The 15,005-nt window shown below is 43.5% G+C and overlaps 1 protein-coding gene across 3 annotated transcripts in view; it reads right to left on the bottom strand.

The window, feature by feature from the left end:
- Nucleotides 1–898: 898 nt before the first annotated feature.
- AMMECR1L (AMMECR1 like) overlaps nucleotides 899–15,005 on the bottom strand; it is a 14,584-nt gene continuing 477 nt past the window's right edge. The window contains exons 2-7 of one of the 3 annotated variants that reach the window (XM_035334331.1): nucleotides 13,351–13,795; nucleotides 7,985–8,095; nucleotides 7,375–7,489; nucleotides 6,555–6,645; nucleotides 5,471–5,567; nucleotides 899–4,337 (exon numbers count right to left, since the gene is read on the bottom strand). In XM_035334331.1, the coding sequence (XP_035190222.1) occupies nucleotides 4,226–4,337; nucleotides 5,471–5,567; nucleotides 6,555–6,645; nucleotides 7,375–7,489; nucleotides 7,985–8,095; nucleotides 13,351–13,757 (933 nt within the window). In that variant the 5' untranslated portion in view covers nucleotides 13,758–13,795 and the 3' untranslated portion in view covers nucleotides 899–4,225. The other 2 variants (XR_004753155.1, XM_035334332.1) reach the window with 2 other exon arrangements.

Below are 15,005 nucleotides of genomic sequence, written 5' to 3'. Positions count from 1 at the left end.
AAGTATAATTAAGGAAAGTAAGTTTTTGCATTAAGTCTTCAAGGAAATCTAATTGCTAAGTTTTATGCTTTGGAGTTGCCCTGAAGTCACTAAGTTTCTTGGGCATATTTGAGTCAAAACTATGTTCCTTTTAGGGAATATATTTATTTTTGTTGTTGGTCTTAATCCGTTCTTCACTGTTACCCAGGACTGCATTTGCCAAGAACCACAAATGTGAACTATAGGATCTTTAACTGCACGTCTGCCATACAACAGAAATGACCAATAACCTGAAAGCATATGAAAAAACATCTAAGTCAGAGGTATGTACAATAAAACGTGTCTAAAATCAGTTGATCTTGTCCCAAAGCAGCCATTAAAATACTTAATAAGAAACTAGAAATATGTTTTTAATTTTATTTTTTATTTTGAAGATCACTTGAGGACAACCACCTGTAAAGTACAGATAATCTTTTTTCACTTGTTCATTTTAAAAGACCAAAACCAAGTCAGATTTAGAAATCCAGGATTTGTAGAATGCTAAAGAATTCAACTTGCATGTGCTGTATATATTTGAATGGACATGAATGGAGTTATTGCCAAGTGAACTTTTTCTGAGGATACAAAGATTCTTTGCTGTATCATGAATCATGCTATATTAATGAAAATATTTAGATTTTTAATTTTCCTATGTCTCTTTTCTTTCTTATAGTGAGCCTGCTGTGCTTATTTTGATGCTTCCAGGCAGCTACCATTCCATTTTTTAGCAACCTCCCTTGTCCTGAACATGTAATAGGATGGGGAGGGAGGCTTGGTATTTGTACAGATAGCATATTATTCAGCTTTCTAGATGAGAGAGATTTCATCATGTCCCGTAAATGCTGTGAGAAACCATACAAAGAAGACAGTACAAATAATCTTTTTCCATTATGATTTATTCTCTACAATACTTCATTAGAGGATAGAGTTCAATTATTTACACTCAGAAGTTATTATATAGGTAGGAGGCAACCAAGTGTAATACAAATAATTGGTCTGACATCTCTGCACTGAAGGTCAAAAGAGGTCTCCTGCTTTAAGGAAATAAATTAACCAAAAATAACCCAAAACAAAACAACATGTAGTTTCCAAAATACAAACAGAAAACAGCACTAATAGTCAGTGAAGATTGCAGATGTTCATTAGTATACTATGAAAACAAATTATCCTGTGCAAAGGTTAAAATGAACTTTTAGATTTCTTACAGATTTTTCTTATAAATTGTAGATGTGATATTTTGACCATAAAACCTTCCCAAACTGAAGTGATCTCAGTTGAGACTGACAGTTGAACATAATGAAAAAAAAATTTAAGAACCTCACAGTGGAAACATTCCAACACTGACAGACTCCAGTGATCAAAGACATTCTTCTGTATTTACTGTAAAACAAAGACAATTCATACTTGCAGTGAGATTTTTTCTCAGCTGTGGTTATCATGAGAATAAGCCCTTCTAGACCAAAAGGCACTTGCTTCTAAGGATGAGATAAATCCAGATCAAACCAGGTGACAATTGCTTTGAGAAGGAGTATTTCTAACATGCTGTCCCAGCAAAGTAACCCCAGAAAAAAATTATTAAATCGCTGGGTTTTGTGACCTCCATCTTGAGGCCAATCAAAGTACATTTTGTTTCTAGTTCACTTCTTTCATCCTTATGCATAGCTGCCATGTAATGATCTAGAAATGGGATTATTTCCTGAGACCACCTGTCCTTGTCATACATTTTTTCTGAGCTAATTTAACTATCGACACACTTTTTTTTGACTGATTTTAGAGCTGGACCCTTATGGGACTAAAGCTGAGAGGGCCCGTTTCTTAGGCAGCAGACCAGTGGTTCTGATTTACTAGCTTCTCTTCTCACTGCAGCAAGACAAGAACACAGTACATATTTAGAGGTGTTTTTGTTTTTTTTTTTGTATTTTTTTTTAAACAGACCGAGCAGGGAAATGGAAGTGGGAGAGGATAAGGCTTCCTCAGTCCCAAACCATCTAGCCCGCTTCAAGCTTAAACCAACCGAGTCACTCAATCATAAAATTCTGTTCTTTAAAAATGACAGCTAACCCTTCCCACCCCACCCCTTAGTCATCCCCTATTCAAATAAAATGAAATCAGGAAAACACTATACACTGCTGAAGACAGAACAGGGCAAACAGTTGAAAAAGAAACAATAGTTGAGAAGCCCGGCACTAAATGCCTGCATGACCAGTCTCACTGAGCGTGCTCAGGGGTGAAGTTTTAGCACCATTTTTTTGCTCTTTTTAAACCTTTTAGAAATTAAATTCTAACATAGAACACTTGAACAGTAATGGGTGTAGCCCTATGTATCATACTGTTTGACAGCTGAAAGGTGAATGGTATGTCCAGAGCTGACCCCACCCTCCCCCATCACTGCAGGGCACCTGGGAGAGTAATTACAAACCACTCAAGTTTGTAACAAGACCGATTTATTCTCAGCAGCAGGAAATAACGAAACAATCCCTTAATCTTCGATTGCTTTTCAACAACATCACAAGGGAAAAGTGGCAACTTAGAAGAATGACCCAGTACTGGAGGAAAGCTGGGTCGATATTGCACAGTTATCCAGATTAGGACCTCCTCCTTTCCTCTCCTCCAGCAGCAGGAGAACACGACACTGCCACCAGGCAAAACTGCACCATCCTGTTTGCTTCTCTAGGACCCGAAGGAGCAGCAGCATGCAGTGCTGAGCTTTCTACCAGCCCTATTCCCTGCCACGCCAGGAGAGAATTTCAGGCTTGGAACACCAGCCAATTTAAAAAGTCATCATTACCACTCATAAGCAAACTTTAAAGCTATATGCAGCCAAATAGCCACTACTCTGCTATGCACTTGTATTTTCTTTCCTCATCATTGCTGACCCTCCAGGAATTTGGAAAAAATTACATTTTGTAGTCCAGTGACCTCACTGAGACGGCATCCCTCAATGAGGCTGCACAAGTAACTAGATAACATACCTTCCTCCTAGAGTACTTCTTGCAGTCCTCAATGATAGGAGAAGAAGTACAGAGTGCACGTGAGATCCATACAGTTCGGGTAGTATACATTTTCCTCGCTCATTGCCTTGATGTGGTAATGAAAAAGCTGTATAAGATAGCTTACCAACAAAACTACAGTTTTATTCCCAAGGCCTGCTATAAACTAGAACACTGACAATTCTCACGATCAAAAGTCACACTAGAGCAAGTGGCTGTCCTATCAAAAGGAAGGTCCCCGAGACTGTTTTCTTAAATTAAACAAATTTCAGTCACTTGTCTCCCTTGCATGACTACAGTCAATTCTCTGCAACCCCCCTCCCCATCCCTAATCCAATCAGGCTCTGTTACAAATGTTTCAATACAAAACTTGGTAGGAACAGAGAAGACTGTCCAGGGTACACTCCAGTACCTCGTCCTTCACATACGCAGCACGACGGTTTGTTCTCTTAGAGAGCTAACAGCATTCTATTTCATAGCAGGCTACGTTACAAAGCACTGTCTAAAAAACCAGCAAACAGTAAACCAAAAGGAGTTCTAGAGAATCCAGCCTACCTAGGTGGATTCCAACCTAGGTGGAATCTGAGAATTAAAGCCTTCTAGGGTTTATTTAAATATTGGAATCATCTGCAATACCATCCAAAGGTTTTTCGCATCTGTAACTGTTTTCTGTCCGTGAGGATGGGGTGCTATCCAGATGTTCAACCCTCCCCATATGATGTGTGGGGACTGCAATCAGCTCATGGTACACAACAGATACCAGAGGTTAAAAAAAATTAAAAAGAACCTAAAAAATGTTTTGTTGGACTCCGTTGCCCAGGCTGCCAGGGGAATGCTCCTACTTGATCTGGGGGGCTTCCATAACCAACAGCTCAAGGTTCTGGAGTGTCGGTCACGCACAAGAACAGACCAGTCTCAAGTGGCACTTTCACTCCGAGAGGTCTTCTGCACCTCACGACAGTTCATAGGCATGGAGCCCCGATCCAACTGAACCCCCGCGCGGAGGGAAGGCTGAGATAAGGCTTGGGCCCCAGAAGTCCTGTCATGCTCTCATCTTCCCCCCAGGTCAGCTGGAAGGCAGACTTGGCAACGGAAGCTAGCATCATAAAATGGTGCAGTAATAGAAGTAACTGGACCAGGAAGAGGAGGCATCCGCCCCAATGATGTCGTAGCCGTTGGCAGCAACTGGGGGGTGGGACTGGTCATGCAGCCGTGTGTCAGGAGTAATGATTGTAGAGGGGGGGGGCATGAAGAGTGCCGTTCTGGAAACAATGCTGACGGGAGGCCATGTATTCTGCGTAACTGATTGTCACCTTCTCACTGCGGTACCTGCGGACACAGCAGCAGAACACGAACCGTAAGCGGACCGCGCGGTTTGGGCTAGGCAAAAGCCATTGATCCTACATCACCTTTTGGATCACAGCTAACAACGGCAAAGAGGCCCCCACTGACTTCAAAAGGTACTTCGTTTGCCATCGCCTCACGTGAGAGTTTGGGTAAACAAACTTTTAAGCTTGATTTAGCTTCAGTGTCCCAGAAGTTGAGCCCCAGTCAAGGCAATCACAATTAAGAGGACTCCTGAAGTGGCATATGGGAAACATCTGATTAATTTGTATTATTTTTAACTAATTCCTGTGGAACAGGGAGGAAAAAAAAAGGACATGAGTTTGCTGGAAGCAGAAAACTCAGGATTTTAGAGACTAAATAATCAGTATTTAGGTACTATTTGCTTCTCAGGATATCTTCATACTTGGAAGGCTGGTGAAAGCACATGACACAGAGTTGGGTAAGAGGAGGTTTGTTATAGCATACGTGTGACTTAGACCATGTTATAGAATCAGAATTCACAAAATGTGAAGTCCCTTCTGAGAGACCAGAGATTCCCAGAGGTGCTTATAAGCCTGCTACACAAGAGGTAACTTCAAAGTGGCTGTGGATTGCACTAAGTCTTTATTACACCTGATTTTAATGAAAACCTTTCTCCAGAGGTTGGGAACAACCTGATACATGAGGGTGTGTCTATACATTTTATTTTTATTTTTTAAACTAACATAAAGGGAATTGAAACCAATGGGATAGCTAGGGGTATAAAAAAGCAAATTCTGAAAAGCAGCCATATTTGAGTATGGCTTGGTTTTAAGACAGCTGACACCACAATCCATAGATCAGCACACTGAGAGAAGGAAGCCCATTTTAAACATACAGAAAAATAAGTGTTCTGCTTTGTTTGATCTTTCATGTGGATGATTATATTAAAAGACGGTTACACTTCTCTTAGAAAATGCTCCCTTCGATCCTGCACAAACCAAGCACGCTACCTGCCTAACACATGGAATTTATGATGCTGTCGTTCAGCCTACGCCTAGCACGTGACAGGAGCATGAAGACATACACCAAGCACAAATACCTTAAATTACCCACAAAACACTATAAAATAAAAGACAACAAATACATCATCTTACCTGGTGAGCTTAATCGTTTTCCTAAAATCATTGGTAATGGGAGCCTTAAAGCCACCTTTCCTGAGTAAGGAGTCTATGGTCTGGATCTGATCCCAGTCTATTGAAACATAAAAGCAAGGGATGATTTTCAGCATAAAAACAATGATTCAAGAAGAGAGGAGATGCATTAAAAGGCCTTTAGGGAAGCAAACTATACAGGAAACTGAGCTTTAGAGATACCAGTGCTGAACTGGACATATACGGCCTTTTGCATGCACACTGCCTGCACATGCTAACCCCTTTCAGCTCATACTGAAACTGCAGTGGTCTATAAAACAGAAATCCATTTTCCATTTGACCTCTCTTCTTACAAAGGTCCGTGCATTGCTTTTGTTGCAGGGACCCCAAACCGTTTTATCATGTGCCACTCAGTTTTAGCTCTTTAAGTCTCAAAATAAGATAATACTTAGCTTTACATAGACAAATTGGGATCAGCCTGATGCTCTAGTGATAGCACAGTGCACTGCTATGTGAGAGATCAGAGTTAAAATTCCTACCTTAGTCTTTTGCCCCAGAGCCAGGAGGATGCGACCACTCCACTCTGCTAGGTGGAGGAAAGGAGGCAATATTTTGAGAAGTTACCATGGTGACCGCTACTATATTTGAATGGGAAGTGTGCTCCAGAGGGGCCCTGTTTCCTGCCCTCATCTGGAGGATGCTACTTTAGCAACAATGAGGAGGAAAGGGACTCTCCTGTTGGTGCTGTGCAGCCTGCAGTTATCCTAGTTGGTGGGAGAAACATAGAAGAGGAAAGATGCAATGCTAAATGAAGCTGGCAGATCCATAGTTTGAGATCCTCTATTTCTTAAGCCCTAAAACATATTTTACACTTAGATACAGCTGTGCACAGGTGTGGGATGAGACACAGGCCAGATGAAGACCCAACAGCAGCTGTATCAGGTGTCAGTTATCCAGATTAAGTCTGGTGGATCCATGGCACTAGTATGAGGAAAGCATTACAATCCAAACCCAAAATCCACAGATTTATGTTACCCAATTCTGTGACACAACATACTGACGTGGTTAGCTGTCATCTCAAACCCACCTTGTTCCTTAGCAACCTCAGGTAAATATGTGGCTGTGCGTTTGACACCTTTCTCATTGATGAACTCTATTCTGATCCCATGGATCCCAACCTATAGATGGAAATGAACAGCCAAATAAGAGGCGTTTGCTATGACTACGTTCATGATTGATTTGTCATTCCCGCAACAGTGTGTACTTCTCTGTCACTGGCCAGTTTGCCTTTTGTCTGGGTGAAAGACATTCTCTTCCCCACTCTGTCCTGGCCAGACAGCTCTCACAAGCAGCAGCATGAAGGAACCTCTGCCACCTTTCCCAGACAGTCTCCCTGCCACTTCTCCTGACATATGCCATGGTAGAAGTCTGACATTTTCCATCTCTTATGCTGGTCCAGCAAGACAAGGATCCCTAAACAAGAGTCACGCCTAACTTAGCCCAACCACGAAGTCTGCTAAATCTTCCTTGAACTAAGTACGCCTCTGTGAACAACATCCTAAAATTATCTATATCTTAGGTCTTCACTACTTTTTACTCCCAGTTTGTATTTACAGTGTCGAAACACTTCCCAGATTTTTACATACTTTTACATATACACATCTAAACCTATCTCCTGTTGGGCCAAACCCATTAAACACTTCCTTGTCTCATTGATAAGATCCCCCCCCAACCAAAATCATACTGTTAGCCCATCGCCTTCCTCCCTTCTAGATTCCCAGCCCCCTTTTTTCTATTCCCAGCTTGACTACCCATACCCCCTGGTAACGAAGGAGACACATCACTATGTACTAACCCGAACCCAAAGGGAACGAGTGATGCAGAGTTCCAAATGCACCTGTTCTCACCTCCCAGTCCAGGTAGTCACTGGCATCCTCAAAGTTAGTGAGGAGGGAGACAGAGCAGAAGAGTTTGGGCAGCTCCTCGCGGGTCAGGGGTGGAAATCGGCTGTCCTTAAGTGCACTAGGGGAAGAGAAGATTTTGAGAGAGATATTGCCTGATACAAGTGCCCAATTAAACTGTCAGATGCTCAGTTATTCCCTTGTTGATTATGCCTCCATGAAAAGTTTTTATATTTGCTACTGCAGAGAAAGCAATTTTCATCTACTCCTTATCTAGTGAACTGTAACATGCAAACATTTGTACAAGCTTCCTGACACTGCCCTCCACTTACTGCAGCTGGAGAGAAGTTACGTGCTAAATAAGATGTCAACACTGTTAGGATGCAAGACAGACTCAACATTAGCTTTAAAACATCAACCAAATTTACTCATCACCAATATGTTCTGCTAAATCCCAACATATTGCCTCACCCTGTCATACAATTCTCGTGTTTATTTTACTGTGAAGCGTATTAAATTTAACTATGTCAGTCCAATAAAACATCTTAACCTTGAACCCTTACAGATCCTCAGCAAATTATAGTAAGTTCAGCTTTATTTCATTTTCAACAGTAACCTGGTTAATGTGTATTCCCTGAGTCCTGAGTGAAGATTCATGGCTGAAAAGGTCCCGATGCAGCCACGAAGCCGCTTGTCTCGCCCCGTCTTCCACGTCACAAAGAGTGGACTGAAAAGGCAAAAAAAAAAAAAAAAAGATAGAGATATTTCTTGGTTAAGGAGAGGTCTAAGAGAGCACGTATGCACACACTTGCTTTCTCTCCTTCTCTGATAAACCCTAACAGGCATGTCTTTGCACCTGCCATCTAACAAGAATAAAAAACCCTCTCAAGTGTAAATAAACAACATTCCTTCTCACACCTTTTCAGCATACTTCCTTCTCTCCACCAGTACTCTGCAATGTCTCCGGCAGCACCCTCCTTGCCAGACTGCACCGTTTTCTGATGAGCAATACAGGTATCTGACCTACTCATCACCTCTGAGAATCATGACCTCGCTCAGCAGCGTCTGATAGCTTATATGACAACTCAAATTAATACAGCCAAAAAAGATTCCTTACTTATAGTACTTTGGAACCTGAAAGACCCCCCCAAGCATTCTACAAACCATCTATTATTCAGGTTTGCAGTCAAAGTTAGTTGTTTTTTTTTTTCTTCTTCTACTAAATGGGTAAAAAGCCAGCCTGTTTTTTACCCTGTTATTTCCATGAGGATCCAACTTCTGGGTCCATGCCTAGCACTCAGCTTATGTTCACATCTCCTTGTGCTTACCCTACGTTTGAATTACATTTGCACAGATTCTCTCCTGTTGAATACACATCCGAATCACTATATCCTTCCTACTCAAACATCACATGGATTGGCATTTTCCAAGCTATCATAAATGTACAGGTGTAACACTAGCTTCCCAAATTCAGCAGGCTGATTTCAGTCTGTTAAGCCAAAAGTTATGATTAAGTCCCAAGAAAACACAAGGCTCAGAAAAACAATATTCAGAAGAGGTCTGTGGAGAGATGACCAGGTGAAGAAGACAGCAAATATTAAGGGCAAAAAGTTCATTTTTAAAGAAGTGAGTGAAATTGCAAACAGCTGTGGAGAAAAACAGTAAAGACAATGGTGGCTGCAGCTCCACCAAAAATGTCTGAACATCTGGAAAATTGTGCAAGGCAACTGCTGATGCTGATCTAATTATAAAAACAGGGTAATTGATCTTACTGTTTTGCATTACAGCGTACTGAATGAAAGAAGCAGTCACTTCGAACCCAGGTATAAATGAGAAAGGTGGTCATTAGTGATACCAAACATCAGTCTGTGGATTTCTATGGAACTTTAAGAGATAAATAATACGATAGAAAACACACAGCGTTAAGAAAATCATGTTCTGAAATTAAATACTGGCAAAAGTTCTAAAACATGAAGACAGGACTGCTTCTACATCAGAGCATAGGCAATCCCTTTCCTCAGATTCCTGAATCTCGCATAAGCAATGCATTTTGGCAGTAAACATTAACAACACCAAGGGGTTCTGTTCAGACAGCAAAATCAGCACGGAGAACGGAGGGTTCCTGAAACACAGGCAACAGAGCTTCTTATGCCTACGTAATCAGAACAGTAGTGGCAGTGCAGTGACAAAGCAATGCCCAGTGATGTTCCCCAGAGCTACAATGGAATTACAAGACTGGATCTCCGCATAAATCCAGCGCTCAGGATCTAGTCACCAGCTGTGACCAACGGCAGCAGCGCTACCCAGAATAGCAACCAGTCTGTCAGTGGTAATTGTGCAGCACTTTGCCCACAGAGGAAGCGGAAACATCCTTCGGCAGCCACCAGCCACCTCACGGCTCCTTGACCGAGACAGAGGATTTACTGTCCTAGTTTTCCAACACCACTTCAAAGCACTTTCAGGATATCATCCTTTACATTTTCATCTAGCTACCATATGTTGAAAGAGAAAACAGAAACAGAGCGTATGAAAACACATTGGAAAGCTTACCAAAAAAAGATACTGAACTGCCAAAGGAGATTTCTGAGAAGCATTACTGTCACAAGCTCAGTGAAAAAATAGCTTAATCTAATTAAAGTTCTGGAACCACTTCTTTGCCCAAATAGAAAACGGAAGGGAGAAAATGAAAAGCACTACTGATAGCATACAAATCTAGGTAAGTTCCTTCTCGGATTCATCTTACAGGTTCACATTTCCGATTCACCTTTTTCCCCTTACCAAAAAAAAAAAAAAAAAGTTTCCACTGAGCTGTGACACAGCTTTCTGCATCTATAATAGAAGAGATATGACCAGAAAGGATGGGATAATTGCATTCAGAAGGCTGTCATATTTTAAAAGACCTCATTTGTAACATTTTTGAATGTGGTCATAACAACTGAGGCATAAAAAAGGTGTAAGATTTCATACAAGTACATAAAAAATTACTATTAAAGTTTTTCACTGTAGAAGAGATGTTGCTTCTTTATCTCAGGAATAAATTCACCTAGCAAGTTACAAGCCCAGCTGACAATAGGGCAATTGGTCCATAGACCCTCCCAGAAAAGTGTATTTCCCTGATGCTTTCAGACAAGTCACAATAATATTTTGCCCACGTTCACCCAAGACCATTTCCCTCCAGCCACAACATCCTAGAGGTTAAAGGCTGAGCATAGGCGAGCGTCAGCAACTACAAACTAGCTTCTCCAGCTGCAACTACAAGGGGCGTTTAAAGCAGCAAAACGTGGTTTGTTCAAACCAGCATTTGTTATACTAGGGAAAAAACCGTCACGGCACAGACTGCACAGGGCCAGTCTTTGTTGTCTGGCACGGCAATTAGAAGCTTGCATGGTATAGCTTTAGTATCAGTTTGTAATAGCGACTGCTGAATAAAACCCACCAGACTGCTGTTCTAAAACGGCAGAAGTAACCAGTTAACTATCTGCATGTCACACAGCTTCAAAACTGTCGTTTTTTTAAGTAATGTGAATAGCAAAGGTACTATTTTCTTCGTTTACCGAGTTCATTTAGGAGTAACTCAGAATCTTGCCACTTCTACGCTGATTTGTGAACCTCGTTCAGACAGATGTGAGACTCTCTGCTCTGCAGGCACCTATCAGCTCCACAATCATCATCACGACTGCTGTCCACGTGCACATCCCCTCAAGCTGGTAATTGGAATTCACGGTGGTTTTCAAGCCATTGCCCTGTAGCTTTTACATTATTACACTGTTTATGTGGGATCCTGGCCGTCACTACTCCTTTCTTTAGGGTTTAACAACAACTGAAAAAAATGTGCTATCTGAGAATTAGGTCAGGAGAAGTCTGGGAATCTTTCTGTTCCTTCCAGCAACTCTGCCTCTCTGTCTCTCCGTCCCTCCTGAGAGGCTTCTGGTATATATCTGTTTTGTTCAAGCATCTCTCATGTCGACATTTATTACATATTATTACAGAGGACAACAGTACAAATTATCTACGTATTTTCACTTGGCTTACTCTCACACGTGGTAACACTTGGCTTGAAGTTCATTACCTTACCAGCTCAAGTGTGACAAATCATCCCTGCGCGCTGCTCTACCTGAGAGCAAACCCACGCCTGTCCCTGGGGGACAAGCAGCTACGTGCTACGACCAACAGCACGGATGCTGAAACACAAGAAAATTCAGGCAGGCATTTGACCAGATGGGGAAGAAAAAGGAGGAGCTGGTCTTGCTTTGGAATGATGACCTAAAAGACTTTTTTTTTTAAATTATCAGCGCAGAAATGCCCAACGAACAGTTTTTAACTTTTCAGATTTGGACACACAATTCAACAAACCAGCATTCCTGAAATAGGGCCTTTTTAGAAACTAGTCAACAGAAACAGCACCAAAATCCTGCTAGACGTTTGATTTGATGCCAAAATAACAAAGCCATATAAGAATAATCTCCCTTACTGACTAAAGAACAACAACAAAATATTTACATTTCAAGCAACCTAATAATAAACTAATACATTATTTCCTAAAAGGAGCATAATTAGTTTAGGCCTGAGAAGCATCAGTAGAAATATTTCGGCCTAGGGAGTCCCCAGAACTACTCGACGTTCCAATCCAGAGCATGTCTCCATTCACTTGTATTTACAACGTTAAACAGCTTAGCCTGCAGCAGCATTCAGAACATGACTCTGTAATCCTGCCGGGATAATAACCGATACACAGCCCACATCCCCCTGGTTCTACGCTGACAGCCAGCAAGGTGGGGAAACATTCAGTACAAGGAAAAAGTCCTTGACCTCTTTAAGCCATTACTCCTTTACATCCATTTAAAAATTCATGAATTTAAATTAAAGACGGAAACAACTCTGTATTTTATGTGTTGTTCCGGAGGTGGTCCCTGGAGGAGCATCAGAAGGTCTGTCTGTCATTGATCGTCCCCATACAATCCTCCCACCACACATTTTAACAATGTTAACATTTCCACCCTTACACGTTCAACTTTCAGACAAACGTTGGCTGGCTACATCTCACTCAGCAAGATGCCAGGTAACATTTTCATACATCCTGCTCCTCACTTCTTTTCATACACACCTCCTTTCTGAATCTCAGTATCATCCTTGAAAGTCAGCTCTCTTTCTCCCCGTACAGTCCAGCTAGCACCATCTCCAAAACAGGCACGTTTTCAGTCCAACTCCTTGCAAGTGTTTGGTTCCCTTCCCCCGTAAATCCATTACCTTGGGCAACCCAGCACCCTGGGCCGTCCTTGCCCAATTCTCACTAGCTCAGCTGTTGTTTCAGGATCAGCCAGGAACTTCCTTCAACTTCTTACCTCACCCCCTTCCCACTTTGCTAGCAGAACGTCTCTTCCCTTGTCCCGTTAACAAACCAGTGCCCAGCTTAAGAGGCAATCAAATCAATCCTTTTGTTTTGCTGTTTTCTGAGAACTGTCTGATTTCAGTTTCTTGTCCGGCCTTTTAGTACACTTTTACAGAAGGCATGGTGCAGTTAATTATTTGCAGAGCGAGGAGTCTGTTGCAAAGCAGACAGCCAACTTTTGCAGAGTATTATCACAAAGCAGGTTTGCACTCCCCGACAAAAGCATGGACTGTCTCATACAACACATTAGACCATGAGCTGAAGAAGCACCACATGCATCTGCTTAGCTCTCCTTCTGTGGAGCAGTGTTCTCACTTGAACACTGCTCTTCAGAGCTCCGCTCAGCTCCAACAAACGTAACGGAGCGCTTTTGCTCTTCCATGCACTCACAGGTATCCTTTTTGTTTCTGGTAGACCAAGCAGAAGAACATCCCCTTCCTCCTCCCCTTCCCTTTCCTTCTTCTACAGGAAAGCTCCCTGCCAGTTTTCCTGATCCCCAGTGGAAACCCTTCTTCCCCCCACCGCTGCCCCTAACCAAAGCAGAGCTCTGGGTGCTGGTTTCTCTGCTTCCCCCCACAGATGGATTTACTCACTAGGGGTCATTGGTAAATCGAGGAAGTCGTGGCTGAGGGAAACCGTAGAGATGACAGTAGAGTACATCAAAGCAGTAGCAGCACATCTCCGCTGTCACCACCAGGTTCTTGGTGCTGTTGGCAGTTCCATTGGGCCGAGTAAGTGGGCTCAGAGCTCCTGAAGCGGGATTCATTCGAGTAATTGGGGAATTTCCTGGGCCCAAAGTCAAGTCAGATACGTTCTCCCTTCCATTGTTCGCATCTGTATGCTGGTGGTTCTGAAGAGGACCTGAACTGGAGCCCGGTACTGTCGTGGCCTGATTCCCATGACTGTGCGTTCCGCTCCCAGACAATTTGGGCTTCTTTACCCCACAACAGCCAGCTGCCAGCTTGGGCTCAAGTGGAGGAACACAGCGTCTTTTTCCCATCCTGCTTCAAAACTTGCTTCCTGGAGCACTGCAGAACCCTGGCAAGGAGGAGGAAACAAACAAACAAACAAAAAATACACAGAACAGTTACAGGTGAAAATAGAGCAGCTACTTCCTTGCTTCTGCTAAGTTGCTGGGTTTGTTGCAAGAAAAAGGGGAAGAAAGCCTTTGTAACATACACGTTTTTTTTTGTAACGTGCCTCTAAGACAGAACAAAAATCAATCTGGTGAGCAAAACATGTGCTTTTATACATAAATTGAAAGAGCCCCACAACCTCAAATCATGCTTCTGAAGTTATCAGTACAGCTTACTAAACTCTTTGAAAATAGGCACCTCAAACACACACATCCCAACAACAAAACAAAGCACAACCAGCATTCCCGTAAAGGAAATGAAGCTGTGGAAAAAGTGAAGAAAAAATATCTTGGACTCTAGATATGGCCTATAGATATATCCCAATCAACGCTTCCTGAGAACGCTCGCTCCCCCTTGGCTAACAGCTGCACCAACGACAAAAACCATTTCACCATTGCCACCGCATCCCCCTTCCTCGTTCCCAGCAGGGGGGTAACAACAACAGCTCTGGGCTGCACCTTTGGGCTTGGTCTCTCAGGGGTGCTGCCCTCGCTGTCGATCTGGCCCGAGCAAAACCCAACGAGAAGCTACGAGCACTGAACCAGCGCTTTGTGAACAGCCGGGCATTGCCCAGAGCCCAGGACCAAAACCTGCACTTACTTCTATCAGGCAGTAAAGCGGCAGTGCCCGGCGGCAGGCACGGGAGGGGCACTGCCCAGGTATGCGGGAGAGGAAGAGGCGAGGACCAAGCAGGGCTGGGAAGGAGGGCAGCCGTAACGGCAGGAAGCAGATCCGTGGGTAACACAAAGCATCACCGCGTCCTGCCTAGGGACCAGAGAACGCTACTCCATACATCACAAAAAGGGGTGGGAAGGTTCGGGGAGGAAGGCGTGCGCACACAAAAACCCGTGAGGGAGTCAAGGACCGCGTGTCAGGGGTAGGAGCTGGAGCGCCGTGCCACCGCCGCCGCGAGGTCCGCGCACACGGCGACGAAACCTCCCCCCCTGCCAGAAGGGCTGCGAGCACAACGCCCCGCCACGGAGCGCACCGCCAGGAGCCGGGGGTCCGGCTCGGCACCGGGCCAGCGCCTCGCCCCCAGGCCGCTCCGGCACCTCACGGGCCGGGGAGCCGACAGCGCGGCCCCGGGGCAGGGGCGCGGTCCCCGGCAGCCG

The sequence above is a fragment of the Oxyura jamaicensis genome, chromosome 9 (assembly GCF_011077185.1).
Source record: "Oxyura jamaicensis isolate SHBP4307 breed ruddy duck chromosome 9, BPBGC_Ojam_1.0, whole genome shotgun sequence".
In the NCBI taxonomy this organism is placed as follows: Eukaryota; Metazoa; Chordata; class Aves; order Anseriformes; family Anatidae; genus Oxyura; species Oxyura jamaicensis.
Note: the sequence above shows the minus strand (reverse complement) of the source record. Positions and strands in the feature narration are given on the sequence as shown.